Source organism: Maylandia zebra, linkage group LG15 (genome assembly GCF_041146795.1).
Source record: "Maylandia zebra isolate NMK-2024a linkage group LG15, Mzebra_GT3a, whole genome shotgun sequence".
NCBI classification, from domain to species: Eukaryota; Metazoa; Chordata; class Actinopteri; order Cichliformes; family Cichlidae; genus Maylandia; species Maylandia zebra.
The window spans coordinates 18,712,198-18,732,634 of record NC_135181.1 but is presented as its reverse complement, the minus strand read 5'-3'; the positions used below and the strand labels follow the sequence as shown (position 1 = coordinate 18,732,634).

Here is a 20,437-nt window from a genome sequence, read left to right as displayed (position 1 = left end):
TGCTTGGATAGCCATTCAGATTAGGGCGCTTGAAGGAGCAACAGCTGAAATGGCCAATCAGAGCCGTGAATTTTGACAGAAGGGGCGGGAGTAGGCGTGCCAAAAGGTCTAGGGTGTCGCCGCGGTGGCTCCCATTCGAAGGCGACGGCGGTCGTCTGTATTTCGGTCTAATCTCTACAGAAAAAAAAAAGTGAAATTACTTGGAACAGACAGCAGATTCGGCGCACTTTCATGTCTTGATTTTTCCCAGTTTCTTCTCGGTCGAGCTTGTCCCAGGGCTCTGGAATGACGGGGTGTGCCGAGAATCTGAATTAGCTCGCCGTTAGTTTGAAGAAAGAGTGAATCGGGGTAGAGTGCGAGAGAGGAGCCATTTTGTCCCGACTGTGTGGGAGAAAAGAAAGAGTGAAAAAGAGGTATCACACAGAAGGAGATTCTATTTTTGCTCTCATGCTGTAAGGGGGGGTACCACGGTCGGGTTTGGGAATCTAGAACTTCTAGGACGACTCTACAGACACATTATTTTGGGTGGTGTTTAGCCAACTAGCTTGCCAAAGCTAATCAACAAATCCACAGTTTGTTAACTGTTAACAGCCAAGAGGACAGTTGTTGGTCAGGTTGGCCAAGGAGCTGGCTTTAGACTTCACATAGGCGTACTCTAGGGTATCGTTTTTTGTATCTATCGGGGTGAACACAAACTGATTCTTCAATGGCGAAGAAGACGTACGACTTGCTGTTCAAGCTGCTTCTGATCGGCGACTCGGGCGTGGGGAAGACCTGTGTGCTGTTCCGCTTCTCTGACGACGCCTTCAACACAACCTTCATCTCCACCATAGGTAAGAAGATCACGGGCGTTGTAACAGGTGATTTCGTTGACCCTTCTGCATCCACCGGAGGTAGTGTGACAGCTGTGAGGCTCGCCTGCCTCTACCCTGCAGCTGGAGGTTGTATGCAGGACGGATTTGTTGGCGGCTAGTGTGGTATGAGCATGCAGCAGCTCTCTCTAGGGCCTGTACAGGTTAGCTGGAAAGCTAGTTGCGCAGCCTTTATGAGCTCTTACTAAACCATCACTTGCTCATAAACGATTGCGACGTTAATAACAAAACGCTATCATTATATCTTGGTTTGGTTTAACTGGGCAGCAACAATTATAGCCCGTTAAGTCTCCAAATTTGCTGTCAGTTTACTTGACCCAGCGGCTAAGAAGCTAGCAAGGCTAGTAGCACCACAGGGCCGTGCTGCACTAGAAAAATCGCCTGTGCATTTAAGTGACAGGTGTTTACTTCTCAGTATCAGCCTATATAGGTTTATTGCACAGTCCTTGTCAGGAATTACACGTTAAAGGCAACAACTGTATGAGTGTTTTGATTTGAAGCAACAAAAAATACTTGATTGTAAAAGCAAAATTTTACTTGATTATCACAAGTTGAAGGAGTGATTATTCACGGGTTCATGGTTTCATGGATATCAGAATCAGAAAGACTTTATTTATCCCCAAGGGGTAAATAAGATACAACAGAGCAGCATGACGTTGAAGATAAGGACAGGGTTCATGCTTCAGATTGTTGTCACCGCTAATAGTAATGGAGGTGAAGCTGTTTAAGCGACTTGGATATTCTAGCATTGGGAACTTGATTATATGATGTAAGAAATTAACTTTTTAGGTGAAAACTTTGACTATAGTGAATCTAATTGTATAAAAGCAGCTGAAAATTGCATTTTCTTTCTAAAATTAGAAGCGCTTATAGTTTGTATTCTAAGTACTTGAGTAAATATTGTATACTTATTTACTTTGCTCAAGTGCGCCAGTGAGAACCATTAAACAATTCATCATGATGGCATCATCATCCCCTCCCCATCCGTCCTATTCACGCATGCGCCAAACATCACGCTCACATGAGTCAAGTGTCAAACTATGTCAAGTCCCTGCATAACCCAAGTGAAGGCTCCATTTACTCCTCTTGCTTAAGATTAGTGATGAGTAATAATGTAATATAAAACGTGCTTTGCTTGACTGCAATGTGCTGGTGTTATGTGCTCGATTCATGGACTGAGCTTTCTTCTGAAGCCGTGCTCTTTGTCACTACATAGCCGAAAGCACACAACTGGAAAGGGAAAATGTATTCTCACTGGCATCCAGGCTAGATTAGATTTGTTCAGCTAGAGCACTGACCTGTCACTCTGTTGTAACTCTTCATGTCACATGTACTCGTTTTATTGTTTTTGTCATTCCTTTAGTTTTGCTTTGACTTGCAGGGTGTTTGTTTTATTACACCCCATGTCGTTTCTCAGCATGCAGTCAATTAGATTTAGGCCTATGTGTTTTATTTGAGTCAAAGCCACCACATCAGATCTGTGTCACTTAAGGGAAGAAATGTGTAGTGTTAGTTGGAAGAAGGGGAAAATTGGTCCAGACTAACAGGTTCTTCAGCACGTAGAGATCGGTAGTGACCTTTGCTCCTTGCATACGTGCTTTCCTGGCAAGATGGGTAGTAAGTCAGTACTTTTATGTTTTTAAATCAGCTACAGGTGCTTTATTTGCTTTGTTAAATATATTCTATATACTCTGTGTACTCCATGTGAAGCAGCTGAGGATAATGTGTTAAAATGGTGCTGGAGGTATTCACACCGTAAACACAAGGGATTTTCCTCCAAATTAAAAATAAATGTGGTATCATCATCCAGACTAAAAATCAACAGGGTTGGAATGAAAGTACCGTTCAGTTTATTTATGTGGTGTTTCTTTTACTCAAGCATAAAATACATATTTGTTTATCAAATGGCCATAACTAAATGGGAATGTAAATACAGACTTGATGCTTTAACTGTGTGCAGATGTAGTCATCGCCCCTAAAGGTCCCTTTTGAGGCAGGAAACCCCGAAACATACCCAGTTTCTGTGTAGTCCATAAAAACAGAGTAGCGTTATCTGGCACAGCTTCACCTACTTCTAAGGTGCATGGATAAGAACAAAAAGTCAGAATGTGTTGTCACTCATGAAGGTCTAAGTTCACAAGCCAAAATGCATCAGTCAGATAATAAAGTAGTTCTGTATATTGCAAGTGTTGCTGGAGCTTTAACCTCTGTGTAGTTACGTGGGAACAAATTATGTTGGTTATGAAGGTATTTAAAGTATCAACGTGATCAGTCACAAGTGCTTGAAAAGAAAGTGTTGACAACACTCACTGTGGTCAGTTTAGTTTAGGAAGTGATCGTTTTAGAGTGTTCAGTTTGTTATGATCTGTCAACTTGAAACCTAAGAAGAAATACTTGGAAATCAAGGAACAGAAATGATCTCAAGTTGTTGTTTTTTTGCTGGCTCCTTTGTAGAGTGTCCTCTATAAAACTGCAGCATAGTTCGTGCACTTGAAAGCTCCTGGCTCGTCTCTTGTCTTTGTTCTACATCTGTATTCAAAACAAAGCCGCGTGCAATGTGATAAGCTGTAAAAATTGTATGTAGAACATGTCATCTTTCTCCAGTCACGTAATCTGTACGTAGATTGGTGTATATGGTTATCAAAGCAAATCTGTAAAACTATACTTTTAAGATTATTTCAATCAGTACAGTTAATAATGTTCTAGCGAATCGTATAATTACAAGATACCAATAACTTGTATGTAAAGGTTGAATACATACTGGATACTGTAAAAAATACTGTATTTTTAAGCTTAGAAACCCAGACATTGTTAACAAGAAGTTGTTGGGTTTTTTGTTTTTAAAAAGTTGCAGGCAAAATGGGGGGAAAAAAGATAAATCAGTGCTAAGACAGTTAAAAGAAGACAATGGTAGATGGATACCTTTATTTTTAAATAAATAAATAAATACATAAATCTTGTCTTGTCTGCAGTGATACATCAAAACTGTGCAGTATAAATGTCTCTGGAATATATATCTATGTAGGCACATTTATACATATCTAATCCAACAAAGACTTGCAAATGTTTAAAGAGTAGGTGTGTAACCAAAACAATGGTTCAGTCTGTGCCTCGGGTTTTATAAGGAAGGTATGAACAACAAGGAAAACACAATCACTTGAACAAAAATGAAACTGTATTATTCGATTTAGACTCTGTTATTTGCAATTCACTCATCACCTGAACAATCGGTACTGCTTTCACCAGACTAGTATGCTTTATCAGTTTCACATGGATATCACAGTACAGAAAGCCACAATATTAAATTGTGGATGTTTGTATATGATTTCAGTCTCATTTTCAGAACTGTCATGCCTCTAGTCAAGAGGCTAGGTTTGAACATGAAAATGGGGTCCAATGAAACCACTAGCATGTGATAACCCTGCCACAACTGTGAGTGGTTTGAGGTTGGGGATGAGCTTATCAAGCAGAAATACTTTTCAGTATTCACTAGAAACTGTCAGTCTCTTGCTCAGGACCAGTGCCACTGTGGCAGACCTGACATGCTAGCTTTACCTGGTGGCTTATGCACCGCACCTAATTCTTGAAGAAGTTTTACACATTTTTTTTCCTATTTTTCTCCTTGTACAATATCATCTATTCTCACTGTGCCACACATACTTTACCAGCCTGACCTGTGGTTGTCAGTAGTGCATTCTTCTGTTTTTGTTGTTTAAGTGGTTGGTGGGAGACAACTTTACATTAGATCCACAGCTTTTAACCTATCAGACAGTGGTCAAAAACTATTGAAGGATCTAGTCACCAGGATGTTACTCTCTAGTTTTGGACTTAGTGTTTTGAAGCTTTGTGTTAGTGTTTTGGCTGCCACCATGTTGTTCTTTTAGAACCAGGAGTTAATTAGTTTGATAGCTCAGTTACCTAACATATCAGCTAATGCCTAGCAAGCTTGGTTGGAAAGCTACATGTGTTAACTGTACCTGTGCAACATCTCATTAGCACAAAGAAACGGGCTAATTAAATACTAGAATTTGATTTCTCGCGATCTTTGAAAAATAGTGATGTTTATTTATTTATTTATTTTTTTTAAAACCGTATCACTACATTAAGCAACAGATAAAATGGCCTTTCATTTGAGATAATGCTTACAAGATATGCTTCTGTCATGAGGTTGACAGAAGCTTTCCCAGAGTAGCTTTATATATAAAGCATCCCAGAGAAGCCATAAAATTTCTCTCGGTTACATTTAGGAAATCCTCCACAAAAGGGGGCCAGATTTACTAGTTTTTATTTTATTTTTATTTAACCTTTATTTAACCAGGAATATCCCGTTGAGATCAAAGACCTCTTTTTCAAGGGAGTCCTGGCCAAGAGGCAGCACATTTCAAGACAAATACATACGAACAAACAAAGTTAAAATTACACAAAACAATTACACATTATTGAGGCAGCCTGTAGGCCTTTGAGTTAATAAACACCTAAACTAAAAAGCTGAAAGGCACAAAACTCCCAACGGCAGAAGCAGGACATGAAACAGGAATGTGTTCTTCCTGTGACACAGGACTCATACCATTGGAGACACAGATTCACAGCTGTTTCTCAAAATACCCCCACTGGAAACCCCCCCCCCCCCCCCCCCCCCCCCCTGCTCTCATCCATCTCTTATTCCTGCTTCCAGCCCGTCTCTCAGCCCCTCTCCCTTACAGATTACACTTATTAAGTGAGTGAATATGCATAGTATCGGCTGAAATCTTTTTCCATTTAATGAATTTTGCACGGAAACTGGCAGAAGCAGACAGTGGCTTTCATACTTGTGGAAGGAATGGTTCCTCTGGTATTAAGAAGAAAGCCGACTATAAACTGCTTGCATCCAGCTCAACATTCACATCTCATGGAAAGTGTCATTCTTTACGGGATAGGTATAACTGTTTTTCCACTGATTGGATAAATGATCCGTGATTGCACAATGCGCATAACTTGTTTCTTTCTCTTTTTTTTCCCTTCACAGAGTAAAAAGAGTGAACCTCTGCGTTTACTCTCCTCAATAGTAACACGTCATCCCTGTTGAGGCTGACTTCAAGAGCTTAACTTTTGTTGTGTAGAAAACTCTCCGTCTTTTACCAGCGTTAAATCCTAGCTTTTCTTTCTGTCCAACTGTATCTTTCTCTCCATGGGATGTGCATAATATTTTGTGACTCAGGCTTTGGCAGGCAGTTTCCTCATTATTCTATAAACTTGCCCCACCTAGAGCACAGCTGTTTCTTGGACTTTTTAACCAACCACAACGTCTGACCAAGAGCAGAACTGACAGCTCGGTGTTTAGCAGGAAAACACCACTTGTTGGCTAAAAATGAAACTGATGAGTCACCTACCCTTCACATTTAAAGTATAAGAGGATAATAATCTAGTGTGTTTTACTTTCAAGTGGGAAGTTGATGGTTGAATTGCCTTCTTATGTTTTCTAGCTTTTTCAAAGAGAAAGAAGTTAGTGGTTTGAGTCAAAAAATCCCCTACTTTTATTTAGTTCATTATAGTTTTGAAATGCAGAAATCCTACATATGCCCAGGTGAGGGGTTTAACAGTTACTGTAATATCATGAGTCATTGGCTGTTTGTTGTAGCACAGATTTAAAAGGACATAAATAGGTTATACTAAGTGAAAGAAAAACATGAGGGAAGTTGGCCCCCTGTTTAATAAGTAACCCCTCTACCCTTAACTGTAGCTCTACACCCATTTTTCCCAAATGATAAAATTCAAATTCCATTGAATGTGAAAAAGAAGCGTCAGTAACTTTCCACTGCTTGACAGTTATTTGTAAATCTTGAAAACATTGACATTGGAAAGATTGCACACTGCAGCACCACAAAACTTCTCCCCCGAGTTCAATCTCCAACCAAAAAGGAAAAAAACAACTTTAGGCTGAAACCTCAGATATTACAAAAACACTTAAAGCACTAGTTTAAAAAAAATCTTATTTGAGATCACCGAAGTTTTACAGTTGTGAGAGTAGTGCCTGAGAGCATGTGAGGGTCCTCCTGGGTTCAAGTGACGTAAATTTGATAATCAAAGCAAAAATATGGTTCAGTTTTCACTTAACTATGGACTTTGGTAGCAGTGCATTCATCTTATATTTTAGTTTTTAACGGTGAATGGCAAATATCCTGTAGGTGTTAGTAATAGTAGCCAAAAGGTGACAATTAAACAAACAAAACAGAAAATATAATGTTTTAAGATGAGAAACAGTACCAGTAAGTACAGTTATTCCACATATGGTTAAAGCAGTATGATGAGCCTGTGTTTGCTTACTTATCATAAATTTATAGAAATTTTTCTTTTTTTTTCTATTTCATAATGCAAAATGTAAAAAAACAACCCTGGTGACTGTCCTTCGAGGGGAAGCCCGAAACCTTTTTGGGGTGCACCAGAGTACAAGTTCAGTATTTACTGGCTCATATGGTCTAGTGCGCTTTAGTTGTAGTAGCTTTATTTTTCAACCTTGTTAGGATCAAATGCACTACAAGGTGCAACCTATATGTATGTTATATATATTAAAAAAATACTCACAGCTGTCTGAAAACAAGTATAATTTTGACCTCAGTGACCTGGTTTGTGTGCACCCGTTGTTGCCCAGCTGCTGATCCCAGCTGTCTGCTGAGAATGACACTGCAGAATCAGGAAGAGATAATGCTATTGTTTCTATGATGGCAACAGTTGTTGCTAAACCGCTGCCGTTGATTTATCTGTTTCTGACCTTCACTTTCTCTTTGTCACAGTGCTGGAGCCGTTCATCTCTCTTCTTATTCACGACAGCTTATGTTCTACAACTGATGGATATTGGTTAAGCTGACAGGTTTGTTTTTTGTTTTGCAGGAATAGACTTCAAGATCAAAACTGTTGAATTACAAGGAAAGAAGATAAAACTACAGATCTGGTGAGTCAGTTATAGATGTGAGTTTTTGTTTGCATGCCAGTGTTGTGGAGATACGAAAAACACACCAAGCTTGTGAGAATCGTGTTTCAGCGTAGCCTCTTTTGTGAATCATTATGTCATAATGAAACATCTGTTTGACATACCTCCCTTAAGCACTGAAATATGCAGGAACAGGAAATGATCATCAGTCCATTAGGTCTGCTGTAGGGTTATTGTTGTCTGTACCAGATGAGTAATTATTTCTTCTTTCTTTTTTTTCCCACATGAGTAGCGCCCATTGAGTAAGGCCCAAATGCTCAAGGAATGCATAAATCTTCATATTTTGGAGCCTTTAATTGGTTAAGTTTGGCAAAAATTGATTAGATTTGAATTACAAATTGTCTCTAAGTATTACGGAGAGAAACAGGATGAATTAAAAGAAAAAATGCATTTGTACAGCAGATTGTCCATAGTATTTGGTCTAATTCTTATGAGTCTATAGGATGAAAGCATTTGGGATTGGTTAAAAAAACAAATACTGTTCTGTTAATTTTCCTGTGGAATCCTTTTTCTGACTTGGAAATAAAAAAAAAAAAAAATCCCATAATTAGCTTAATTTGCAAATTGAAGTTGTTGGAGAATCAAGTTCAAGTAATGAAGATAAAAAATGATTAATGTAAGAGAAAGGCATTATTTGTGCTTTTGTAATGAACAGAGTTGCAACTAAAGGTTTTGGTAGTCCAGTTGAGGCAGTCTTTTTTTTTTAGGAATGACAGTTCAAGAAGAAATTAACTATAGCAACCAGAATAAAAAGATATGAGACATGAGCAGTTTGGTTTGAAGCTACAAGATGACAAAGAGCCTGTTATTTAAAGGTGACTGATAATGGTGAACGATATGGACATTTTTTTTTAGTAACATTGAAAATAAATGAATCAGAGCTTTGTGATGCATAACCTGAAGTAGAAAACATGATAACTACAAAGGTACAAATACATTGTAGCACAATACAAGAAGACAGTTTCAGGTCAATACAGAACCTGTAACGGATATTGCGCTTCTCTGAATACAGTCCGTTCATTCAAAGATAATCTTTTCATGTTATCTCAGAGACGGACACCTGCACAGCCACACCCACTGTTACTCTAGAAAACAAGCACAATGGACAAAAACGTTATTTTGAGTAACTTGTCAGCTTAGGTTCTTGGGATCTTGCAATTGGGAAGTTGGGATCTACTGTCTGGAAATGTAAGTTAAACAGCTGAAATATTAAAAACAAACTATAATAAAAAAACTCAAATTATTGAGGTAGTACAGAGAAATTTGATTTGCCACTGGAAGGTGAAACTCTAATTGAATAAAACCATAAATGCAGTACTGAATAGGGGACAAACAATAGTGGGCAAATATTTAATAAAGAAGCTGATTACTGTCAAATTAATGATCGTACTTCGTATTCTTAAACTCAGTGGTTGAAGACATTACTTTATTCGTTGTCAGGATATGTTTTCATTTCTTGAGCAAAGCTTTTGCCCAAAGAAAGGACAAAGAAAGGACGATAGACGGACAATTGAAGAGTAAAAATATGTCTTTCATTATTAAAATGCATCATTTTACTTTTTGGTATTTGTTTGTTAATAAGTGGATAGCGATGAGTGAGTATGAAGTCATGAAAGATATCTTGCAAGACTTTAATAACTTGCACATGCATAAAATTTGTGTCAGATCATGTGCATTTCAGGCTCAGATCAGATTTTCCCTTCATCCTGTCCAAGCACATTGTGTCTTGATTAACACTCGTATCTAGTTAAACAGCCTCTTTAAGTGTAGCTCTGATTTGCTTTGGTGCCTGGTGCTCCTGGGCTTCCTCTCTTTCCCTTGTCAGCGGTGATAGATGGATGTTGGCAGAGTTTCCACAGAAAGCAAGAAGTGACTGCTGAGGCTGATGCTAGTGCAGACATGCGAGGAAACCTGCAGTGGATTTAAATGTATTTGTACCTGGGTCAACCCGCCTGCTACGGCTTTGCCGTTTGTTTTTCTTCCAAGAAGTGTTAAAATTAAATAACATTGTTCCTGTAGGCCTTAAAGCAGTATCTTTTTTTTTTCTTCTTCTTTTTCTTTTTGTCTCTGCGTCGAGTTTGAAGTGTGCATTAACTAAATATTTTATCATCGAAGTCAGCCTCTGTTGGTGACCAAAAGAATAGCCTCACATAAGCAGGTTCACATGTCTGGCACGCCTTCTACTGAACTGTAACTGGGACAAATAATGAAGTTTTTACGGTTAAGAAGACTGACATAAATAAGTGGCACGAATTCATTTTTAATGCTACATAATAAAGTGCTAATTATCTTTAATCACTCTATATGTGGGGCTTTCTTCAAATCGTATTCAACTAAATGTTTAAATACTCACTTGTTTTGATTGTTTGACTTTGCTGCGTTTGAGCTGAGCAGCACACATACATTAAAATATTCCTTTAGCTTAAAACAGTGAAATTTATATTACTGGCTGATGTGGAAAAACTTTTTATGTTGATGAAACACAGCTGTTGCAGATGGTTTGCTAGATGAGAGGCTGCTTCTTCATCACACTTTCTTGGTTTAAATTGCTGTCATGTTTTTAATCTAGTCTAGCTCATAATCCAGTAACCTCAATGGTTTGGATCGTACTGTTTCAGTTTTGCATTTAGGACCTTTATATTTGTATGGCAGCAATGAGGTATTCAACATTTTAGATAGCTGCTGTTCTAAATTGTAGGCATATCTACAAACTTTATGGCTGATTATTTTAACTTAATCACTAAGAATCTTCTCACAGACACATACATAGAGAGTCTGGTCTCAATGCTTCCCACAACAGACTGACTGATGTCACTGCAAAAATCATAATTACTGTTTTGGTCAAAATTGACATAACAATGAATTAACTTTTCAAATGTTATACAACCTTTTTTTTTTTTTTTTTTTTTTCATCAAAAAAATGTTTGGACCTTCCCTCTGGAACTGTATTGTTGGTGAATTTTAGCCCCACATTATACATGAGTGCTTACAAGCCCTTAGGGTTCAGCTTCTCTTAACTAACAAATGTCTTGATTGTCTTTAATCTTATTTGGAGGGATTTTCTTAAATCAGCTTCCTCAGTCTAACAGCAACTCAAAGAAAGAGTCTTCGCTGATTTTGGACTCTTCAGAGTTATTTGCTTATTTACTCTTCTGTTTTGAACAAAGCATTTGTAGCTGATAAATGTGTGAAATCTCAGCGTATTATGAAGAAATTTAAGCAATTCTTTGGTCAAATTTTATTTGTGAAGCACCTTTCATGCAGGTCACTGCAGTTCAAACCCAAGAAAACACATGCAAATAAAAACATGTTCTCTGTGCAGGGACACAGCAGGGCAGGAACGGTTCCACACCATCACCACCTCCTACTACAGAGGAGCCATGGGCATCATGCTGGTCTATGACATCACCAACGCCAAGAGCTTCGAAAACATCAGCAAATGGCTGCGCAACATTGATGAGGTGAGGCAAATAAACACCAACACAAAGTATCCAAACTCTGTATCATTTTTATTTTTATGGAATGAATCGTTGACACTGATTTTGCATTTATTTCTTTATGTCTTTGGAACAAAAACATGGCGATAAACACTTCACGGGAATGCAGCCAACATGACTAACGGGCTAGTTAAACTGTGTGCAGCGAGCTGTGGAACAGGAGTGTGTGACTAAAATGAATCAGATGAGCCAGTTGTCTGTATGCATCTGTCTCACTGCAGAAGTAGTTGTACAGTTTTACCAAGCAGTACCACAAACAGTCTTGACACAACAAGGGCGGGTTTACTTGTTTCAGCCTGTTTTTAACATTATAAAAGCTGAGTAACAGTGAACACATTCAAGGTGAGACAGCTGTAACGTCTTGTTAAGACCACTGGCTGAATAAAAGATGGCTGTATCTGCTGTGAAACCCCGAGCTGATCATTGCCAATGCCATCTTGGTGTTTTGAAACCTGACATGCTGTTACTGAGGTCACAGAGAAGAGGAGCTGAGGGCTATTTTTCCTATAAACTTCTATGTAACCTGAAGTGCTGTTGGAACCACAGGAGTTTCCACCTGCTGGTTATTGAAAAGCGTGCAGGTTTCAGCAGTCTGATTTTTCAGATCTTGATGTTGTGTCCGTCTTTTATGCCGTGTATGGTTAACGGTCTGATTATGGCCTGACTCAGATGACGTTGGGTGTTGCTTTGTGCTGGGAAAAAAAACTGGAATCGGGTGCTTGTTTTGTCATCTAGTGGTTTTTGTGGCGATCACAAGCTTATGCCTCATTCCCAGTGACCTTCTCACATGTTGTGATGTAGAGCAGGGCGATATGACCAAAAATATTTATCACGATATACATTTGAAAATCTGCAATAATGATATAATTGACACTAGACAAAATACTTTGCAACTCCTGAACTTTATTAGTGCAAAAAAAAAAAATCAATGTATTTTCACTTAAACAAGCAGCTTTTTAAAGTGCATTAAAGTTATATAAAAAATTAACAGTGCAAATGCAAATTCCTTGCTGACAGTTTAACCAAAAGGCATTTCCAGTGGAAACTGGCCGACATATCCTCAGCATAACAATGTATAATATACACAAAACTTAAAAAGAGGTTATACACACACAACTAGAGATGGCACGATACCACTTTTTTATGTCCGATACCGATACCGATATCATAAATTTGGATATCTGCCGATACCGATATGAATCCGATATAGTGTTTTTAATCAACAAAACTGTTTTTTAAATATCTTGCTGCATTTTGTATAAGTTCATACTCAAGTTTAAAACAACAACTACACTAAAGCTATTCTGTTATACCTGTATGCAAAAAAAAAAAATATTTCATAGTTCAGCAATACTGATCAATCTAATAAACTTAAACCTACACCATCCTCCCTATGCTGGTATTTTAAAGAGTACTTAGCATAAATATTAAGCAACCTAACTAATAGGGTTCCAACTCCCAGCAACAACAAAAATAAATAAATAAAAAATAGGGAACCACCCCTCACGCTCCACCTCATGATGCTTAATCGACGTAATCAACCTTAATTTGATGCAGTGTGAAAAAAAATGCACAGAAATCAATTATTTTTCAAGAAATATTAAATAGATTCAACATCTTTCTTCAACAAAATTGCAGACTGCACAGATGGTACCTTCCCAAAGGAAAAAGTACTATAGCTTACTAGGGTATATATATTAGACTTAATAGTTACTATATACAGTAATGGACTTCTATTCATTTTACATCAAATTAAAACTTTGGGTGTCAGATAATTATTTATTAAAAGCTAGACATTTTAAATGAGAATAAGAAAGAAAAGTATGTCTTTGAGCCCCCTTTTCCCTGTTAATGCCCTATCGGCCCCCCTGGCTAAACTTTGCTAGATGCGCCCCTGCACAGTTACAGCCGTCAGCTACGTAGAAAAAGATCCTCGAGTAGAAAGTAATATTAAATACATTCTAACAACAGCTGATCAAGCTTAAACGTGCTGCTGTTGTTCAGCCGCTGGTTTCCTCTTTCTGGTGCAAAGTGGGCCAAAAGCAAACTAGAGACACGGACTCGCGACAGAAAAGCCGATCAGCTGATCGTTAAGCAGTTTCATGATTGAAGTAGCAGCAGGAGAGGCAGTCGCTTGTTAAGCTTAACGCAGGAATGCTTTACAAACATTCAGAGATGGACTTACACACTTGCTTTACTTCTCTCGGGATAACTTTGTCGGAGATGAAATGCCGGGTTGCTAGCGAAGCTCCAAATGCTATCCAGAGCACCGACAGGTCCCGCATGCCACAGCCGCTCTATCACGTGATGCATACTGCTCCGACGTGCTAACGTTCTGAGGTGAGTTACGGCGTGTTGCAAGTTTTGTGAGGTGCTTTCGTGATATTTAATGGATCGGATTACATTTTTTAATTTTTCTCCGATATCCGATCCAGTAATTTAGGTCAGTATCGGACCGATACCGATACGTAATATCGGATCGGTCCATCTCTACACACAACACGGTAATATTATGTTGAAGCACAGTACGTATCACTCCGCGAGCCTCCTGCCTACGATAGCCGTAATGCTCCGACAATCCATCAAGCGGTGCGGGTTCGTAGCTTAGCAAAGTCGTACTGAAACATTTGACAGATTTTCGAGCGCCGTGTACGACATAAAATCGTTTCGAGGTCAGTAAACACAACCAGAATTCATACATAAGGCACACGGGATTATAAGGGGCACTGTCGATTTTCAGAAAAATCAAAGGATTGATTTTAAGTGTGCCGTATTTTCCAAAAAACACAGTACTAACGCCGGCCCGCTAGCATGCTCTACCAGAAATAGTGCTTTGTTGTGTATCTGACGGACGAAAGCTAAACCAGTTCCACACCACTGAAGTTGCAGTATTTTTACAAACCAATTCTGGTTCATCCGTTTCATTCAACGATCCAGTTTCGCTCTTCTCATTCTGCGTCGCCGCCATGTGCTTATGTAAACATAGGCACTGCGCATGCGCGTTTTACCCATATTCTATCGCGATATTTCATTTTCCTATCGTTGCCCAACATTATACCGGTATTACCGTGAACGGTATGATATAGCCCAGCCCTATTGTGCTGTCTTTTTTTTTTTTTTTTTTTTTTTTTTTTTTTTTTTTTTTTTTTTTTAAGGAAATGGCCACAAGTAGCATAATGGATGGACTTTTGTTAACTACTAATGAAAAAGGAGGCCCTTTGCCTTAATCATTTACAGAGCAGTTGTGCTGAGGATTATCATGGCCTGAAGAGGTGAGGATTATGGGAAGGTGGAGGGAGACTGTAACCTAAACTGTGCAAAAGCTTACAAAAAGAACAGTTTTTTTAGAATCGGAGTACTGTGAAAATGTTGTTCGTATTTAATTTTTTTTAAGTATCACATTTTGAGCCAAGACAAAGCCTGATCAGGTGCATCCAACTTTAATCCAGCCCCTTCAAGATCTTTCACAGTGGTGTTAAAATATTAGAATTTATTTTGTTTAAATTTCGCTTGTTTATTATTGAATCTGCAGTGCTGTGTTTTGTCAGTATAAACAGCATTCTTCTTGGGTCAGAAAAAGGACTTTGTTTGTGCATCTGTGTTTTATCAGAATAGATGAAGCCACAAGGATGAGACCTAATGTACACTGATCAGCCACAACATTAAAACCACTGATGTATGAATGGAGTTCAATATTCTGCTTGGATGTGGTTGTAACTTTGACACAATCCAAGCCAACTAAACATGGCTGTGGTTCTAAAGACATGCCCCCACAAGCCTCCCACAAGCACTTGCAGTGCAAGACCCCTTCAGAAACCACTCAAGGAACACAAGACAGTGCCACAGGCGATGATCCAGCCTACAAAGGCCAAAGATCCTAGTCTCATCTGTAGGGTGACACCTGATTGAGCCTGATCTACAGAGGTCCTACTGGCAAACCCAGAAGAACTAAAGGATGCCAGTCCAAGATCAACGGTGTCCGCACCTTCCCACATCCTAACTATTTTTCTAGCAGAGAGACTAACCAGTATTATGCAACTGGTTTTAATGCTGTGGCTGCTTAGTATTTGAAATGTCAGTTTAGTTGGAGACAGATGTCAGACTGTTGCAAAGTTCTGTGATTATAAGCCAAACTGCAACATATGGCAACTTTGTCTTCTCTGTGTGCCTCCGCCCTTTCATTTTTTTTTTTTTTAGTGTCTCTTCCGCTGTTTTTAGTATTGAATACATCTTGTGTCTCACATGATCTCGCTAGTAATTATTGCATTACACGAGTAATCCTGAGGATTCATTCCAGATCAGATTAGACCTGAGAAGTTAATATGACTGTTTGGATATTGGATGTCTCGTGTTAGCTGTCTGCATTATTTTCTGGTGCAATAACACACTGTAGGTGTTTGAATTTAAGCCAGGTGGATTAGATGAGACTGTGTCTCGTATCATTTTTCTCACCCTTACCTTTAGAACCTTCAATTTGGTCAGAGGAAGGAAACGTGATGCATTTGCCTGTAGTAGCTCTGCCTTTCTAATCCTGCATCTCTGTCTATAGAAGTTCATACACTCCTAATAATATCTCAAACTTCAAAAGTGTTATTAGAGACCACTTGTGTTTTACTTTTTTCTCTGAGTATGAACTGGACATGTGTCCTTTTGCAATAATGAAATGCCCCTTATTCTGGAAAATAACTCATTTGTCCACTCGCTCTACCTACTAGTGGTAATTAGACAGCACTAGAAATTGGTTCTTTTAGAAAAGGGCCTGAATCATGGGCTCGATTGGCCAGCTTGGATTATCTAAGCAATAAATCCTTTAAAAAGCTTAATGTAGATGAAGTTTGGCAAATGTGATCTAATAATCTCCTCATTTGTGTTTTATTTTTTTCAGCATGCAAATGAGGACGTTGAGCGAATGCTGCTAGGCAACAAGTGTGACATGGATGACAAGAGGGTCGTACCAAAAGCCAAGGGAGAGCAGGTGAGGTGGTGCGGTCCTGTGCAGCTGTGAAGGGCCATTCGTCAATGAGGTCCTGCAAGGCTGCAGCAACGATTGGTTGATTTGTTGCTGCAGCCTTGCACTTTGAGTTTGCAGCCACTCATAAAGTCTTCTGTAGTTAATTGTGGCTCATTTGTGCCCATCTGACATTTCCATGAGGTTACTTTCTGCTGAAGTTAATAGGAGTTAAATGCTGTGCTAGAACAGGTGATAGTAGCTTTGTTTGTGTATTTACAGCTCAAACGTTCCACTACAATCTGTACCTCTCTACAGAGCTGCTGTTTGTCTTTCTGCACAAACTGAACTTGTTACCATTGTTTAGCATTTTTAGTAATAATAACTAACAGTGGAGAGATGAACTAAAAGGAAAGAAATGAGATGCTTTATTTTCTCATGAACTGTAGTTAAGGTTCCCTTGTGGAAAGACAAAGAAACAATAACCTAGTTTTCTCAGTTTCTTTCGCAGTTCAAATGCCAAAGATTGAATTATTTGTACTAAGTAGGTAAGCAAGCCATTTAAACTATTGTGAAATTTCATTTAGCTTCCAAACATGAGACTAAAACTGTAGGTAAAAAAAAAATAGTGTTCAGTTGCATTCATTCTTTAAACAGAAAATTGTTGTTGAATATGAAAAAACCCCTCAATAACCTGATATTCTTAGTATAACAGCTTGGTATCTACACTCATTTTAACTGCCCGTATGCCATCACTTCACAATTTTAATGCGGGAAATCAATAAAATTGTAACTTTTTTCCAATAGAAAATAAATCTGTCCATGTGACTGTGTCTTATGTGTCCATAGTTCTTAACTTACTTTCTGACAGATACCACCTGTATCATGTAAAAGTCTGAAATTTATAATAGCCACAATTAAACACTTTTAGACAGTAAAAATAAATTAATACAATCAAACTGTAACAAAATTGATCTAAAAGGAAAAATAAAATAAAAACTATAGCAGCTCAGGGGACACACACGCTCAGAGTTAAACCCCTATTTTGCATTTGTGAGCAGTACTTGGATGTCTGTCAGTTTGGCAGTTGGATATCGAGTTGATTTAGAGTTTAGTTTCTGGATTTAATGTTCAGAGTTCAGCCCAAGTTCATCCTTAACAGAGCTCTAATAAGCCAGAACGAGTGGAAACACCTGTGTGAGACTGCAGGGCCTTTAACAGATTTGGTTTAAAGTACCAAAGCAAACTGGTAGTGACAATATCAGCGCACAAACACACACAGTTCCACTCAGGCAGGTGTGTGCGATACTTGATCTCTGTTCTCCTCAGGAGATCAGCAGCTTTATTTTTGGACTGGACCACATGCACAGTTTCTGACTGGGTTTGTTTTCCTCCCCACAGATTGCGAGGGAGCACGGCATTAGGTTTTTTGAGACGAGCGCTAAGGCCAACATCAACATCGAGAAAGCTTTCCTCACGTTAGCAGAAGACATCCTCAGAAAGGTGTGTGCTCAATGTCTCACGTGGAACATGTGTTCAGTAATTTATTTATTTATTTTTTCCACTAAGGTGTCACCCAGTTATGAAACCTGATGGCAACCATTCATAGCTGTCATTCTCACCCTTTCTTTATTCATACTGAAGCTAAAAAACCGGCATCATGGGAAATATTCCAGTATTTCATTAAATTAATGTTTCAAAGACGGTTTTGGCTTTTATCCCCCTTGAATTACAGGCTGATCCTGATATGTCTGAGTATTTGTTTGATTTTTGGAAACTGGGGAAGCATCTGAACTAGGAAATGGTTAATGATGCCAGCCTTAGTAGGGAGCGATTGTGGACATAAACCAGAGTGGTTGCTTCACATTTTTCCTGGTGCATATTTAATAAGGTGTGTGTGTGTGTCTGTGTGTGTGTCTGTGTGTGTGTCTGTCTGTCTGTCTGTCTGTCTCTTTGACAGACGCCTGTAAAAGAGCCCAACAGTGAAAACGTCGACATCAGCAACGGAGGAGGAGTCACAGGCTGGAAGAGCAAGTGCTGCAGTTGAACAACTCCTGTTTCAGTCACACTAACGCACACAAACACACTCAGACACACACAATCTCTCTCTCTCTCTCTCTCTCTCTCTCTCTCTCTCTCTCTCTCTCTCTCTCTCTCTCTCTCTCTCTCTCTCTCACACTGCTAACTCTAACTCGCCCTCTAACCTGTCTCATGAGTTTTCTTGCACACTGACACTCTGTCTCTTTATCAGAATAAAAACAATAAACCACTTCATATGTCTAATCCCCTCGTTCCCACTTCTCCACCCAACTATGTTCCTCCACTCTGCATCTAATGATCATTTTTATTTCTGATAAAAAGAGAAATCCAGTCACATTTCTTGTCATTTGTTTTAAAGTTTAAGTAAAAAAAAAAAAAAAGGAAAAAAATGTGTGGAAAAGACAAGCTCATATTTTTAATATTTCCTTTGCACAGGCTCACCTGGTTGGACACCCTCACACCCCTCCCCCTTTAACCCCACCCACCCACAGCACTCACCTTCAGTCTGAGGAAATCAAAGTTAAAACGAGATTAAATAGGATTAACATTTTGTACATTTAGTGCGGTTTCTGTTGTCTAACCATATTTGGTCATTTACAATTTGTTACCAAGTGACAGAGGCGTGGCTAGCTCCTTTTGTATGTGGGGGTTTATTTTGTCCTGTGCCTTATATGGAAGACAGGGGCGGGGCTGTGTGGTGGGCGGAGCCACATTCATTTAATGAAATTACAGTTTAATGTGTCGGTTCAGGCTCTCTTCATGAAGACACTGAACTGAAGCTGAAGCGTTTGAATTTCTCCTCCAGCCAAAAGAACGGCATTATACAGTATGTCCTGTTTGTTGATATTTTATTTTATCTGTATGATTTATTTCACTTTTTATTTCTTTTTTTGTTTTGTTTTGTTTTTCTTCCTGCATGCAGATTTCTTTGGGTTGGAAACGTTTCTGTAACATTGTGTAACTTTTGCCACTGGGTAACTGTGGGCGGGAGGTACAGAAATTTTCTTTGGAAATTCAAACAATTTTGCAGATCCATTAAAAAATAAGCTTGTTTAAGTTAACTTGTTTGTCCTCAATCATGTGCAGTGTCTAGTTTGATTTTTAAAACCAGCCTGACACTCGAGGTGTGGGAGGTGTGTGTCACCTGAAGATAGCGCCTCAAAGTTCAGAAAATAAGGGTGCGTCTTCTTTATGCATCAAGCAAAAATTAAATTATATGCAACATTCTCTGACTGGAAGAAATTTGTTTAACATTTAAACCTATTTTCTGCACATTCCAGCACATAAAATAAAATAGTTTTTTGTGTTTACACTCACTCTTTCAAATAAATGCAAGTGAAACACAGCAGAAAATAAATAAAATCAAAGACTAGCGGTCCTGTTGCTCTATTTTCACCTGTATAGCAGGAGTGCCGTAGGCGGAGGTTTGCCCTGGTGCAGGTGTGTCGTAGCGGTCAGTGGAAGGATCTGGGAGTTTCACATTCCCGTGGCAGCGTACTGTCGGTGCTTGCTCGGAAGTTTAGGGGTTTTTTCCCTGTAAAAAGAAGTTTTCTTCCCACGCAGTGAACAGCGGACGCTAATGTTTTTGTCACTTTTTATGGAATCAAAGTCAAAGTAAGGTCAGTGCTTCCACCCTTTAAACGCTGCACGCTCATACTCTCTCCTGCACTCATATATTATCCATTGTTGATCTGCACACAGCTGTTGCCACAAACGTCGCACTCGCTTACGTCATTGTCATGAGACACTCGCAAGAAAGTCACGGTTTTAGTAACGCAGTAACGCAGCGTGCTTACGGGAAAGTAACAGTAATCTAATTACAGTTTTTGCAATAGTAATCCCTTACTTTACTCGTTACTCGAAAAAAGTAATCGGATTACAGTAACGCCTTACTTGTACTGCCCATCTCTGCTTAGTAGTACAGAAACCTAGGGTTAACCCTGAAGTTATCTGGATACAACATAGTCCAGGTATCTAATGCTTTGTTGGTTCTGGACAAACGGAGCCAGGTGAAGGAAACCGAGATCTCCACTGATAAATCTTTGTTCTTGTAGCTGCAACATTTCAACAATGTGAGAGAAACTCTGTTGCAGGATCAAAAATAAAACCATTT

General features: G+C 38.9%; 1 protein-coding gene across 1 annotated transcript; it reads left to right on the top strand.

Annotated features, from left to right (window-relative positions):
- The first annotated feature begins 137 nt into the window (after positions 1 to 137).
- Positions 138 to 19,385, top strand: rab10 (RAB10, member RAS oncogene family). Its single transcript, XM_004550601.6, has 6 exons — positions 138 to 833; positions 7,740 to 7,800; positions 11,162 to 11,300; positions 16,222 to 16,311; positions 17,686 to 17,787; positions 18,245 to 19,385. Exons 1-6 carry the CDS (start codon positions 707 to 709, stop codon positions 18,329 to 18,331), a joined length of 606 nt encoding a protein of 201 aa, XP_004550658.1. The 5' UTR covers positions 138 to 706; the 3' UTR covers positions 18,332 to 19,385.
- The last annotated feature ends 1,052 nt before the right edge of the window (positions 19,386 to 20,437 follow it).